Source organism: Benincasa hispida, chromosome 1 (genome assembly GCF_027475165.1).
Source record: "Benincasa hispida cultivar pf3 chromosome 1, pf3_genome.v1.1, whole genome shotgun sequence".
Lineage (NCBI taxonomy): Eukaryota > Viridiplantae > Streptophyta > Magnoliopsida > Cucurbitales > Cucurbitaceae > Benincasa > Benincasa hispida.
This window is the reverse complement of record NC_143478.1, coordinates 96,852,847-96,868,219: the sequence shown is the minus strand read 5'-3', so window position 1 is coordinate 96,868,219 and position 15,373 is coordinate 96,852,847. Positions and strand designations below refer to the sequence as shown.

At 37.7% G+C, this 15,373-nt stretch overlaps 2 protein-coding genes across 3 annotated transcripts; one reads left to right on the top strand and one right to left on the bottom strand.

Annotated features, from left to right (window-relative positions):
* Positions 1-203: 203 nt before the first annotated feature.
* On the top strand, positions 204-1,550 carry LOC120088196 (zinc finger protein 3-like). The gene has a single exon (XM_039045316.2). It carries the CDS (start codon positions 504-506, stop codon positions 1,317-1,319), a length of 816 nt encoding a protein of 271 aa, XP_038901244.1. The 5' UTR covers positions 204-503; the 3' UTR covers positions 1,320-1,550.
* Positions 1,551-4,837: 3,287 nt separating this feature from the next.
* LOC120088201 (uncharacterized) lies at positions 4,838-14,949 on the bottom strand. Of its 2 annotated transcripts, none has more exons than XM_090308431.1 (4): positions 14,676-14,949; positions 14,264-14,313; positions 14,112-14,164; positions 4,838-4,958 (listed from the first exon to the last, which is right to left on the bottom strand). In XM_090308431.1, exons 1-4 carry the CDS (start codon positions 14,912-14,914, stop codon positions 4,908-4,910), a joined length of 393 nt encoding a protein of 130 aa, XP_090164557.1. In that variant the 5' UTR covers positions 14,915-14,949; the 3' UTR covers positions 4,838-4,907. The 2 variants fall into 2 exon arrangements, with proteins under 2 accessions (XP_090164557.1, XP_090164554.1); XM_090308428.1 differs by lacking the exon at positions 4,838-4,958 and adding an exon at positions 10,761-13,200.
* Positions 14,950-15,373: the final 424 nt, after the last annotated feature.

Below are 15,373 nucleotides of genomic sequence, written 5' to 3'. Positions count from 1 at the left end.
TTTTCAACTATTATAACTCACAATTAACTACAATATTACTATTTCAAATCCCTTTTTGTTTAGATGTTTATTATTTCTTATCCATCCTCTCTCCAACTCATTAACTCAAACTAAAATAATCTATATTCCAAACTCAAACTATTATAACTCATCTCATATAACAATTACTAATTATAATAACCAACTCAACTATACCAACATCCTAAAAAGTGTTGTGTTTTCTCAGAAGAGAAAAGAACAAATGGGGACAAAGAAGGCATATATATGTGTGAAAACTCGATCAGTTCAGAGGCGCCAAAACAAAACACATCAGAAAGGCTCTTCTTCTTATTCGCTTGACTTCCTATATTAAGACCTTCTAACTGTAAAACAGTGCCATTTCTCTGCTATACATACGACAACAAACCACTTCACTTATTACCATATCAATAACCCTTCTCTCTCTCTCTCTCTCTCTCTCTCTCTCTCTCTCTATTGTGTCCTTTCTTCTTCTTCATCCTTCAATGGATTTTCCAATACCAGAACCATCTCCTTCTGAAACTTCAACAATCATCTCTGCTTCAGAGTCTTCTCCACCATGTCCAAAGGAGGATCGAACAACAGACCAAATCAACCCCAATTCCCAACTGGGTTTAGATCTCAGCCTTTCTAATAACGATTCCGATCATGGGTCGAACCCAGAACTCAATTTAATCGACTGTTTCGATGTGAATTTAGCAACAGAACCTACAGATACAGAAACAGAGCCAAGGGTTTTCTCTTGCAACTATTGCCAGAGGAAATTTTACAGTTCTCAAGCTCTTGGGGGACACCAAAATGCCCACAAAAGAGAGAGGACTTTAGCAAAGAGGACTCAACAGGTGGGGTTGGGCTCTAATTTTGGGCTTGCTCATCGGTATTCGAGTTTGGCTTCTCTTCCTCTTCATGGGTCGTTTAGTAGGTCGCTTGGAATTCAAGCTCATTCCATGGTTCATAAGCCTTCTCTTCATGTTTCTGCAATTGGGTCGTCCGGGATTTATGGTCACAGTGGATGGTCAAGGCAGCCGCTCGATCAACACCCCGCGATTGGCCGATTGATACAGGGAAATCCCCACGTTGGAAGTCTTAGAGGCATTTCGTCGAACACTGGAGCTGCAAGGTTTGAGGGTGTGAAGAAATTCTCTCCGGCGGCTGTCACGGAGGCGCCACCGCCTCTCGGAGGGTTCTGGTGGGATAGCGGCGGCGGCGGTGGCGGTGGCGATGGTGATGGTTTTAGTCATCTGAAGATGAAGCCTAAACAAGATGAATTGTTGAAGCTTGACTTGTCTCTTAAGCTCTAATCAGAAAAGGAACTTTCCTTCAATTTTATTTTTTTTCTTCTCTTTTTTTTCCATTTTTTGAAAATTTGATGCTTTCTGCTAAGATGGGAATTGATTTAGATCCTTCCTTCCACCCACCCCCCCCCCCCCCCCTCCCCAACCTTGTTTCCAATACTTGAGAAGATTGTCTCTGTAAATAATCCATTTTGGCAACATAAGAAGAACACAAAAGTAAACCTGTTGAAGAGAAAATTCCCATTTATTACATGACAAAAAAAAGAATCAATATATTTGTTAAAATTACTTTGGAATTTGAGAAAGTAATCCCCTTTCTCTCTCTATCTTTCCCTTTCTTTTTCTCAAGAAGAAGAAGAAGAAGAAGAAAAAAAAAAAAAAAAAGCAGTGATAGATAGAGATGCAAGTTTCCACTAGTAAAAGTGACTAAACTTTAAGTATAGACACAGAGGAAATTTCTCATTCATGCTTTTGTGGCCGTTATAATTAAGATTGATTCCACACGCATACACTATGAGAAATGTGGGCGATTATTCAATACTCTGTCTATATTATTTATTGATTCCAAATTTAATGGAAAAAAAAAATAAAAGTTCTTTTTAATCATTTAATTCATAGAGAAGTTTCAATTTTGAAATCCATAATCCTGGTTGAACTTCTCTCTTCGTCCATACAATGAATTACCCTCTAATTTCCGAAATAATTGAACTAATTGAAAGGAAATTCATAAACTAAACCTAAGAAGCGATACTTTAGTTTGGCTTGCGTATCCGTGTCCGACACGTGTAGGACACTTAGACACTCCGAAATTTATTCAACATGTATCGGACATTTGTTAGTATAACAAATGTGTTAAACATACATAGAACACTAGTTAAGTAAACTAAAAAGACACATACATGGCAATAATAAAAAAATTTGAGCGTGAAATACATAAAACTAAATTTCTTAAAAATATGAATGCATCAACCCATTTACTTTTAAACTTTATTTTGGTATAAAAATGATATATATTTTTTAAAATGTATATTTTAATAAACGTGTCCTTGTCGTATCCGTGTCGTGTCGTGTCGTATTCGTGTCTTATATTTGTATCTGTGCTTCTTAGAACTAAACAAACATGGAGATATATTATAATTCAAAATCTAATGTTAATGTTCTAGACCCTTTGTTTAAGTCAATCAAATAGGAACGACCCTTATTAATACGCAATAGATACTATTAGAAATGAGGAAAGAAGAAAATACGGAATTAGAAACCTTAGAAATATAATTTAGAAAAAAATAAATTTCAGGGACAAACATAAAGTTATGTCATAATTCAAGATCCAACATTATATTTTAGGCTTCTTGTCAATCAAATATGTTTGTGTGAGAGAGAGAGAGAGAAGATTCAAGAAAGCCCCAATATGAAATTGTTGGATAAAGGGGTCCTAAATTTCAAAGACTAAACACTATGATGTGTGGTCCATGAAATGAGCACAAATTTGGATGCTTGTAGTTTTCATTTAATGAGACCACCATACAGAGACATATGAATATATATGTATGCAAATAGAATGGTGGATGACAACATTGTTGACCCACTTGCAGTTGAAAGTAATAGACCATCACATTAGAAGAAGATCAAAAAAAAAGAGGTAGGTGTAGATATAGCAAACCTTGTGAAAAAGTAATGAAGGCACATAATGACTCTCCGTCCTCCTCAGCCTTAGCTATTCCATCACCATCATCATTTTTCCCACATTATTAAATTGTGGGTAAATCTTCATTGTCTTGATTTCTGACCTACAGGATCTCCTAATAAGGCCAAACCAGTGGTGGGGTTCAATATCCGAAACAAATCATGTTAATCTTAATCATATATCTAAACCATGATCATTAGTCATAATAATGGAACTAATTTCTCCTAGTATCAAGATGTAAAAGTAACAGAAATCTTGCTATTAAGACAATTGATGACAATAAAAATCTCTTTACCTTATCATACATACCAAGTACCACACAACCTTTCTGAAAATGACTCAGCAAACTTTGGGTTTTGGCCATCTGTTGCCTTTGTTACTTCATCAGTTGGGGTGTCCATTATTTGGGTTAGACTGCCCATTTTGCAACATTGAAGAATCATGGCCTTTGATTTTCCACCTCAACTAAAGCCATAAGTAGTAATTTATCAGAGGTTGAGTAATGAATCAAGTTTCATCAAATCAAGTAACTTGTTAAATATTTACTGAAATAAATTGAAACATAGATAGGGTGCTCAAAAGAAAACATGATTAAACTCCATACAATAATTCTTCAGATACATAGCAAAAGTAGCCAGAGAATGTACCAAAAAATTGTGGATCTATGATCACATAGCATCAGGTGAAGTTTAAACCAATCACCTGCTTTCTCTCAAGATAACAAGTCATCATTAAAGAAGCTCTCCTCCAATACATTTAATTAGACTACTTTACTTTATGGAAAAAAGAAAGTATATAACATGGATAAAGCAACCTTTTTCTTAAATATTCCACCCTCAAAATATCAAGTTAATGCTTTAATGTGTCGGAGGATCAAATCCAAAAATAAACCACCTGTTTGGTCCAACATATTGTTTGTATATCATCAATTTATTGTACAAAGTTGAATTCAATCTACATCTACAGTAAGAAGACCTGGGACAAGGTGGGGTTGGATTTGTTCTGACCTTTGGGTCTGCAATACAGCATGATGAGCAGGAAGACAACCACTTAGCTGCCCACTTGATGACAATGACTTATAATCTAGTTCAATCCCATTCCACTGCCAATGACTTCATGAGTTCAGTAAGATTTCTAATGGGGGCAGAAAAAAAGTTATTCAATGAAGTCGTCACAATATACGATTCTCTCTCATGTATTCAATGGTGTAAAATTGTCGGTCACGTTATGACAACCTCCTTGAATAATATTTCAAGGGGGAAGAGAGAGAAGAAATGTTTTGTAGCTGGGTACATTTGCATAACACAAACAGAAATCGATTGTCAATCATGAGGTAATTAATTGTCATATACCTATTAACCATTTACATTGTTAATGATCAAAGCTACAGCCTCAAGCAATATAATTATTAACAAAACTTGGAACCATTGGATTCTTGGCAACATGGTTCACTCCATTTCTCTACCTTCGTCAAAAAGAAAGATTACCATGCGCAGGATATTGCAGTAATGTTAAGAGGCGTTTTCCTCAACTCTTGGCATATGGAGAAGATCCTCCACTTTGGTTTTGATGCTTACCATCTTCTCGTGTTGTAGACTCACTTGCACGACCTTTCGGCAAAACTGGAGCCGGTACTATTTTTTGTCCACCAAGAGGGTCATCCATAGACTTGCTTGGATCAATATTTGCCCCATGTTTGGTTTTATCAACGTCTTGACCTTTCTCAGAGTTCTTTGTTATAATACCAGTGCCTGATTGTTTTCTGGGTTCAACAGCAATTTCCTTTATAGTTTCCTCAAGTTTATCGAGTCTTATTTTTACCTCCTGAAGCTCCTGGTTCTTTTCATGGATTTCTTCAGTCTCTTCTAACTCTAGTTGTTTAGCTTTCTCTTCTTCTTCTTTCTTCTTTTTCAGCTCCAGGTCCTGTTATGGTGACTTTGGTTAAGAAAACCATTGAAAAACTGAAAATCACAGAAATATATTGTTAAGGGGCCAAATCAAAGAACCAAAGAAAAACTTAAAAAGTATCCAAACTCCCATGGGTAACGTTGTTAATTCATTATCTTTCTTTGCCTCATTTTATAAAGTACATATTTATATAATAAATAGTTATTTTCTTGCCAATTTATGCAGAACCAGATTCCTCATGATCATTTTATAAACGATAGATAAATTAATGAGAAGCAAAGATAATACCTGATTATAAAATGTCAACTCTAGCAACTTTCGTAGTTAAAGTCAATAAGTAATATACGTAAACTAATCAAACTATATGGGATAAACAAAGATATAAAACTTTTAAATTTTGACTTTGCAATCCTTCAAATTCTCACACACATACATTTACTAGGTATAGAAAATGCTGTTCACATATGAAGTTATTGCATTTCTTAACCCATGGACGTTTGGAAACTTAGAAAGTATCCAAACTCCCATGAGGTGCCTCATTTTATAAAGTATGTATTTGTATAATAAATCGTTATTTTCTTGCCAATTTATGCAGAAACAGATTCCTCATGGTCATTTTATAAACGATGGATAAATTAATGAGAAGCAAGGATGATACCTGATTATAAAATGTCAATTCTAGCAACTTTCATAGTTAAAGTCAATAAGTAATATACGTAGACTAATCGAACTATATGAGATAAACAAAGATATAAAACTTTTAAATTTTGACTTTGCAATCCTCCAAATTCTCACACACATACATTTACTAGGTGTAGCAAATGCTGTTCACATATGAAGTTATTGCATTTCTTAACCCCAAATCAACCCCTCGAAACCACTAGGTACCATAACTTTAATTTCTGAGACAATTACTAGTTATCATAAGTCATAATATCAAAGTGCCAAAAGGTTGAACTTCTAAAATAAAGTTTATGAAGAAGACAAACATGACAAACATGAACAAATAAACCGTTAGGTGTGAACAAAAGTATCATATTGGTTACTGAAGGAGGAATCCATGGTATATAAGTGAAAACAATTATCTCTGTTGGTAATAAAGCCTTTTGGAGTGTTTCCAAAAATAAAGCCATGAGGGTTTTCCGCCCAAAATGGACAATATCATACAATTGTGAATAGGTGGAGGTTCCATTGTCCTTATCCATATACTACTAATCTTGATCTAGTAGACAAAATGATGATTCAATCATTTCATCTCTTACATTTAATATCTAATTTAACAAAAAATGATATGACCTACTTCTAGGTGGTTTGACTTCTATAATTTCTTTTTTTCTTTTTTTCTTTTTTTCTTTTTTTCTTTTTTCTTTTTTTTTTTTTTTTTTTTTTTGGTTATCTATAGTTTCAAATGTTCAAAAGTTTCTAGCAATATTTCATTTAATCTTCTAACTTGTCCTTCTACTCTAACTACTGAACACACTTTACTTTATAGAAATTAAGGCCAATACGTAACAAACTGATCTAATTGAATGTGATCGACAAAGATATAAAGCTGTGAATTTTTGGCTCTACAACTTTCCACATTCTCAAGTTTATTCACAAGATGTACCAAATGTTGTTCCCATATGAAATTCATTGTTACAATTTTTAACACCAAGTCACTCTTGAAACCACGAGTTTAAATGTTTAATTTCCAGACAACTACTAGTAATCATAATTCATAATATAACACCCGAGTCTCAAAAGGTAGAACTTCTAAATTAAAGTATATGATGCCAAACATGAAAATACAGACTACTGATCTTGATTTAAAAGACAAAATGATGATGCAGTCATTTCAATTCTTGCATTGATATCTAATTAAAGAATTACTAATCATGAAAACTTAAAACATCGTTTCAAATCCATATTCGAAATCCATCATCTATCTTTAAAAATAAATAATAATAATTTTCTGAGTTGGAAACCTTATATGGTAAAATGGTTTTTTCAAACGGTTGAAAAAAACACAGAAGATAAAACCTTTTTTCTTTTTCTAATTTCATGTGCTTCTTTAATGTTTTGGAAAGTAACAATTTATATATGATCCTTACTCTGCTTGTGTAAACTTTATATTCCATTTTCACATTCATAGATATAAAATAAGAAGAATTAAAAAGATTCTAGCAGTTTTTTTTTTTTTAAGTTGAAACAATTTTAAAAAATGATAATCTGATCTTTTCCTTTTCTTTTCTGGGGGGAAGTTAGAAAATGAGTTTTTGGGAACAATTTTCAGAAGAATGTACATAAACAAACTCTTAAACTGGAATAATGGTAATTAGCTATGGTATTCTAAATTACACAAAAGAAAATATTCCTAAAACACCCCAATAATTGACATAAAGACCTGTTAAAACTTCACATTGCATAAACGAACATTGTTTTCTCCAGGGCAGGATGAGAGGGGCATCAAAGAGGCCGAAGCTAGGTGACGTGCTTCCAGGCCGATTACCTTTTCTATGAAAAACCAAACTTTCATAGAGAAGGTAAAAGGAATGAAAGAGAACAGCCCTACAAGAAGGCAAAGCCAGTTGCCCAACAAAAGGAACACAAACAAAAACCTACACTTTAGATACGAAGAACGGGCTCCAGACTCTGGAACTATTGTGACAATAAAATTATTGAAATAGGGAAAGAAGACGACACAAGGAGTTTACGTGGAAAACCCTAATTCAGGGAAGAAAAACCACGGTAGAAAAGAACTTATTATTTTTATGTCATATTTACAATAGACCCAACCTCAGATATAAATAGAATAATGTGAAACCCTAATTTAGCAAATATAGTAAAAAGACAAAAATGTCCTTAGGGCTAATTTAACGTATTTCAACACTCCCCCTCAAGTTGGGACATAGATATCGGCAAGACCCAACTTGCTAATACAAGCTTCAAACGTTTGTCTCAATAACCCTTTCGTAAAAACATCGGCAATCTGTTGGACTGAAGGTATATAGGGAATACAAATAGCTCCGCGGTCTAACTTTTCTTTAATAAAGTGCCTGTCAATTTCAACATGTTTGGTTCTATCATGTTGTACGGGATTATTCGCAATACTGATGGCAGCCTTATTATCACAATACAGCTTCATAGGCCCAGGACTACTCTCGTGAAGATCAGATAAAACTTTCTGCAACCAGATTTCTTCACACACTCCCAGATTCATAGCTCTATACTCTGCCTCAGCACTACTTCTGGCCACTACACCCTGTTTTTTACTCCTCCAAGTTATCAAATTTCCCCATACAAAGGTACAGTACCCTGAGGTTGACCTTCTATCAGTCACAGATCCGGCCCAATCTGAGTCAGTATATGCCTCGATGCTTCGTGTGTCATGTTTCCTGAATACCAAGCCCTTCCCAGGGGTGGACTTTAAATATCTCAAAATTCGAGTCACAGCTTCCATGTGCTCCTCATATGGACTCTGCATGAACTGACTTACTACACTCACAGCATAGGAGATGTCGGGTCTAGTATGAGACAAGTAAATCAGTTTTCCTACTAGGCGTTGATACCTCTCCTTATTCACAGGAACTCCTTCCGAAACACTTTTCAGTTTGCTATTGACCTCAATAGGAGTGTCAATAGGTTTGCATCCGGTCATTCCTGTTTCTTTTAACAAGTCCATAGTGTACTTCCGCTGAGAAACAGATATTCCTGCTTTTGATCTTGCCACTTCCATCCCTAGAAAATACCTTAAACTACCAAGATCCTTAATTTCAAATTCACTTGCCATCCTTTGTTTTAGCTTAGCAATTTCTGCCGTATCATCCCCTGATAGGATGATGTCATCAACATACACTACCAACACAGCAATCTTTCCTAAGGGTGATTTTTTGGTAAACAAGGTATGATCAGAATGCCCTTGAACAAACCCTTGGGACTTAACAAACACGGTGAACCTGTCAAACCACGCCCTAGGAGACTGCTTCAACCCATATAAAGACTTCCTGAGTTTGCAAACATGATTCCCAAACTTAGCTTCAAAACCTGGAGGTGGACTCATATAAACTTCCTCTTCCAACTCACCATTTAGGAATGCGTTCTTTACATCTAGTTGATGTAGGGGCCAATCTTTATTCACGGCGATAGACAGAAGAACACGAATCGTGTTTAACTTAGCCACTGGGGAAAAAGTTTCTGAATAATCAATCCCATACGTCTGAGTGAATCCTTTAGCAACTAACCTGGCTTTATACCTCTCAAGTGTTCCGTCAGACTTATACTTCACTGTGAACACCCATTTGCAACCAACTGTTTTGTGACCTCTAGGGAGAGCTACTAACTCCCAAGTCTTATTTGCCTCAAGAGCTCTCATTTCCTCCATTACTGCTGCTTTCCACTCGGGAACTTCCATGGCTGCATGTACACTGGTAGGTATTGTTAGAGCATCTAGCTGAGTAGTAAAAGCCTTAAAAACAGGAGATAAGTTACTATAGGTCAGAAAGCTATGCAAAGGGTATTTTGTACATGACCTAGTTCCCTTTCTCAGAGCAATTGGCATATCCAGAGTGGTATCATAGTTGTCAGTCTTCGTCTGTCCCTCTTCAGTATCAGACTTTTGAGACAATTCTGCATCCTCTTGAGGATCTTTCAGCATCTCATCCCTTCCTGAAGTTTCAACCTTCTCTGAGCTCATTTCGTCATTTTCTATGTTCCCAGACTTTTCTTCAAGACTCTCCTTTGAAACAACGGGATCTTGAACTTGTGCTGGTTCCGACGCTTGGACACTTTCCGATGGAACACCAGAGGTTTCCTGAATTTCCTTTCTGAGATTCCTCCTATAATATGTTATCCAGGGCACTTGTTTAGTAGGAAGAACCGACACGGGAACAACAGGAGCAGAATTAGGTTCAAGACTAGGTAGACTAGGTCCAGGAATATTGGGACTAAGCTCAAGTTCAGGAATATTCGGACTAGGCTCAAGGTTGAGGCAAATGGGTATGGAGTACGTGGAATTGTTAGTCTCTTCATTCGTGGTCTCCCCCTGAAGATGACTAACGGGAAAGAACGGTTTGTCTTCAAGGAACGTGACATCCATAGTGACAAAATATTTTCTGGAAGATGGATGAAAGCATTTATAGCCTCGCTGATGAAGGGGATACCCGACAAACACACATGTATTAGCTCGTGGAGCAAACTTAGTCCGGTGTGGACCATGAGTATGAACAAAGGCTGTACACCCAAACACATGAAGAGGAACCTCAGGAATAAGATGGGTAGACTAATAGGACTCTTTGAAGCACTCAAGAGGGGTTTGAAACTTTAGAACTCGTGAAGGCATTCTATTAATTAGATGAGTTGCGATAAGAACCGCATCTCCCCACAGGTACGAAGGAAGAGACGCTGGAATTATCAAGAAACGAACAACTTCAATGAGATGGCGATTTTTCCGTTCAGCTACCCCATTTTGTTGTGGAGTATATGCACACGAGTTTTGATGGATGATCCCTTTTGACACTAGGAATTCCTGGAAGGTGTGGTTGACAAACTCACGACCATTGTCACTTTGGAGAATGGCAATCTTTGTGTTAAACTGTGTTAATACAGTGGTATAAAACTGTTTGAAGGTAGATAAAACCTCGGACTTATCAGGAAGGAGATATATCCATGTAAGTCGGGTATGGTCATCAATGAAAGTTACAAACCACCGTTTACCAGACAGGGTAGCAATGCTCGAGGGACCCCAAACATCACTGTGGACCAGGTGCAAAGGCTGGGTAGGCTTATAGGGCTGAGAAACAAATGACACGCGAGGTTGTTTAGCACGTATACAGACATCACAAGATAATGAAGAAACATTCACATTATGGAATAAATGAGGAAACAAATATCGCATATATTGAAAACTAGGATATCTAAGACGAAAATGCCACAATAAATAATTTGTTTCAGATATAGTAAACGAAGATAAAAGACTAGTCCTAAACAAGCTTCTGGAGGAAGCATCTGTAGAAAGGAAATATAGGCCTCTGTCATATCGGGCAGTGCCAATCGTCCTCCCCGAACTCAAGTCCTGAAACAAAGCAGTATCTGGTGAGAAGACAACTCTACAGTTCAAATCTTTTGTTATTTTGCTTATTGATAATAAGTTGTAAGAAATTTTGGGCACATGTAAGACATTTTGCAGAGTTAATCCCTAAAATTGTGACAGTCTGCCTTTTCCAGCAACAGGAACGAAGGACCCATCCGCAATTTGAATCCTCTCATTTCTAGCACTTGGATAGTATGAGAGAAACCGGTCGGATGAGCCAGTCAAGTGATCGGTTGCTCCTGAATCTAGAATTCATAACTCATTCTCCTCAGCAAGGAAACTAAAGGATTGAGGGTTACCTGATTGAGCAACTGTTCCGATTCCTACGGTACCTGAATCACCAGGATTAGTCACTGGAGGCTGTGTCTGAGGTTGTGCAGCCCCCTCAACTGATTCACCCACTAGAGCACGCCCAGATTTCGACTTGTCATTCGGAGGGCGACGTTTACCATTTGGAGGGCGACCATGCAATTTCCAGCACTGATCCTTCGTGTGTCACTGTTTTTTACAATGCTCACAAACTGGGGGTGTTTTACTATTTTGCTTGTCACCATCAGCTCCAGCGGACTTCACCCCGAAGGCAGCTGACTCTATAGTGGTAGCACCTGGCCCGTTCATTGCACTCGATCTATCTTCTTCCAATCTAACTTCTGAACATACCTCCATGAGAGACGGAATTGGTTTCTGCCCAAGTATTCTACTGCGAACTGTATCAAATTTGGGGTGCAGCCCGGCAAGAAAATCATACACACGCTCAACCTCTTCTATCTTGGAGTATTGGATTCCATCTTGTGGGCAGGTCCAGATGATCTCCCGACATAGATCCATTTCTTGCCATAACAATGACATCTTGCTGAAGTATGACGTTACATCCATGCTCCCTTGTTTGCATTCGTGAACCTGTTTACGTAGAGTATACAAGCGGGATGCGTTCTGACGCCTCGAATATAACCTTCGGACTGCATCCCAAATATCTCGGGCAGTGGCTGAATAGAGTAAGGGTTTCCCGATTTGTGGTTTCATACTACTGATTAACATTGAGCGGAGCAAAGAATCCTCTGCCTTCCAGACACGCTCTTGAGGATCCCCAGGATTCGGTCGTGGTATCTCTCCAGTTAAATATCCAAACTTATGGCGTCCCTCAAGAACCATTTTAATGATTTAGGACCAAGAGAAGTAATTTTGCCCATTCAACTTCTCTCCCGTGATCATTCCTGCAGAATTTCCAATTGTTCCAGATAAAAGATTAGAAGTTGGAGGAGTAGGAAACATTGATACCGGATTTTCTGAATACATCGGGGAAGAATCATGGCCATTCAATCTGGCTCCCAGGGCGACCATCTGTTGCTGAAGACTAACTAATTGTTGTTGGAGTTCCCCATGAGATTCAGATCTGGAATTTTTCTGTCTAAACACCATGGGATTTTCTTCAATGGACTCACCCATTCGAAACTGGGGCTGAACTGGATATACATGAGGAAGAGGCTGTCCACCATGATATTGTGAAGAAGCTACTGCCGGAAGTCCACCAGCGGCAAAGTTCGGCAACCCGTGACCGGCACTGCTCCCAAACGGCTGTGATGGTGGGTAACGGACAAACGGCTCAGCGATCTGCTGCGAAGCTGAAGAAATCGCGCCGATCTGACCCGACCTGGTAGCTGGAGCAAACCTATGACCGTCTGGTGTAGATCCGATTCTGTGCGACGCCGAGATACCTACCGGCTGTAGATCGATCGCGTGCGCCGGCTGGAGAACGTGCGAGGCTGAGACGGTTGTGTGCGAAGTTGAGGATCTGATCGGTTGTGACACGTTCGCGTGCGTCGGTTGGAGCGAAGTCGAGAGTCCGATCGGTTGTGACCCGTTCGCGTGCGCCGGCTGGAAGGCGTGACCTTCCACCACCACCTGCTGTTCGACTGGAAAGGTCCGATTGATGGTGTTCAGTTGGAACGGCTGAGACTGGAAGCTAATCGGCGCACCAGCTGGAGCAATCCCACCACCTGCTGTTCGGCTCGCCAGCTGGATCTGTTCGGCTGAGCCACCTGGGATGATGGTTCAGAGATAGCGGTCAACCGCTGCTTGAATCACAGCCTCATTAGTCAGCGTACCTTCACCTATCAAGTTTGATGACTGAGTTTCTTCTACCGGGGCTAGGGTTTCATCACCTTACTCTGATACCATATTGAAATAGGGAAAGAAGACGACACAAGGAGTTTACGTGGAAAACCCTAATTCAGGGAAGAAAAACCACGGTAGAAAAGAACTTATTATTTTTATGTCATATTTACAATAGACCCAACTTCAGATATAAATAGAATAATGTGAAACCCTAATTTAGCAAATATAGTAAAAAGACAAAAATGCCCTTAGGGCTAATTTAACGTATTTCAACAAAAATAATTACGATCCTCGATGTAATGTTTTGCATCAATAACTACAAATATATATGGGAACACCTAGTTAACAACTATGAACTTTATATTGTGCAGAGTACTGCATAAATGTTTTAGTCAAATAATTTAAAGCTTGGTACTTTATTGAAAAATTATCAATAAAAGAAATTTTTTATCGTTTCCTAATTTTGTCAAGCAAACATGATAAACTTGGAAGAGTAATATTTGGGTGCAACCACGTTGCACCATCTCCATGCATCCCTTCACTTGCAAAGAGAAAAAAGTATTAAAAAAATATTTTTTCTAAAAAATAATTTGTCACGTGGTAACTTATAATTGAGCACTTGGGTAGGCTACACAAAGGTGGATACAGTCCGGGATGCACCCAAGTCGTTTTCATCTTAGATTACAATTTACAGGGAAGACCAAAGGTTGTACTCATCTTCATACACACACACACATATATATAAAGAAAAGTTTATCATGTGGCAAATTATAATTCAACGCTTGGTAGGGCTGCACAAAGATAGGTGTAACACAGGATACACCTAAGAATTTTTCTAGAGTGCCACAAAATGGAAGACATAGCAAACTAAGAAAACAGTGTTATGTGAAAACGTCAAACTACTACGAAATCAAGGGGGACAAAATGTCTTCAGAAAAGAATGACTAAAGAAAACATGAAGCAGTAAACGGCAGAATGTCAACATAAGAAACTTTAAAAGGAAGCCCTGAAATTTAGTTACCGCTTCCATCTTCCTCATTTCATAACGAGCATACTGGGCGACTAGATAAACAGCTGTTTCAGGAAATAGGTGCATTTAGGCAAATAATTAAGACACATATAATGTCTCTAACCAAACACAGAATTAACAGAGAGAAAGGTAAAGGTATTCACCCAAAGACGGCATACAAGCAAAGAAGAGTTGCACAAGATGGAAATCAATCCTGAGCATGAAAGAAAGATGTTGAATACATGTATGTTGATAACAAGAAGATAAAATCAGCAGAAAGACATGGAATTTGAACAAACTCTTAATTCTAATAGGACAAATCATCACGTGAATCTTATAATTAAGCTTTGTAAACAAACAATGCGATGCATTACTATTGATAATTCAAAATTCACTAATCTATTGAAATATGCACAAGCATACAACGAGGCCCACCTAGTTCAATTACATACTACAGATGTGCACACAACATGTTTGATTTAATGCCTCGAAGAACTTAAAGAGCCAAAAGCTACTCGAAGTGCAGAACGGATCAAACAACCATGGAAGACGAATATAGAGAATAGAAAGTGATACCCAAATTTCTTTTTATTGGAAGGTTTGGTGAAGAGGATCTTGGAGGCGGTCATGAAATCCAAGTTATCCAGCTGCTTGTACGCCTCGTTGTAGCTGCTCAGATCCGACTCAACCTTGTTGTCGCCATTGATCTTGCTGTTCTTGTTGATCTGAATGTGGGATTTGGAGCAAAATGAGCTGGTTTCGAATGGCTTCAATCGCTTTGAAAATCGATTCCAACTGGCTCTGGCGCGCAACATTGTCCTCGAATAAGATGGGCGTGGGGAAAGGTGGAAGGAATATATAGGCCACTAATTCTTATGGGCTCAAATAGTCTTCATTTGTCAGGCCCATTAAGGTGTCAATATTTGGGCCTCCGGCCCACCACTCTTTATTTTCCTTTTTCTTTGTCCAACTTTTATACTTAACTAGTTGAAAATATGATTTGTTTATAAAAGTTGATATAGAATTTTATTATGTACGACTAATTAAACATTTCACAGTCATTATGGGTTTAACTACGGTAAATGTTCAAACTTTATATTAACAACGTGAAAATAAAATGATTCATAGTTACATTTACCATTTGTCATTGTTGTCACATTTTTATATAGTTCTCTTTTTTCTTTTTGAAGAACCATGACTTTATTTGACATTATTTTTGTAAAATTTCAATACTATAAATAGAAGAAAATGTTCTAAGACTCGAGAAGCGATTA

Excerpts from the sequence above, each read along its gene's own strand:
- LOC120088201 (XM_090308428.1), bottom strand. The coding sequence starts at position 14,914 with ATGTTGCGCGCCAGAGCCAGTTGGAATCGATTTTCAAAGCGATTGAAG. Across the intron at positions 14,165-14,263 it reads TGCTTGTATGCCGTCTTTGG|CTGTTTATCTAGTCGCCCAG; the intron begins GTGAATACCTTT and ends TTCCTGAAACAG. Across the intron at positions 13,201-14,111 it reads AAATGAGGAAGATGGAAGCG|GGTTTTCCACGTAAACTCCT; the intron begins GTAACTAAATTT and ends TCCCTGAATTAG.
- LOC120088196 (XM_039045316.2), top strand. The coding sequence starts at position 504 with ATGGATTTTCCAATACCAGAACCATCTCCTTCTGAAACTTCAACAATC.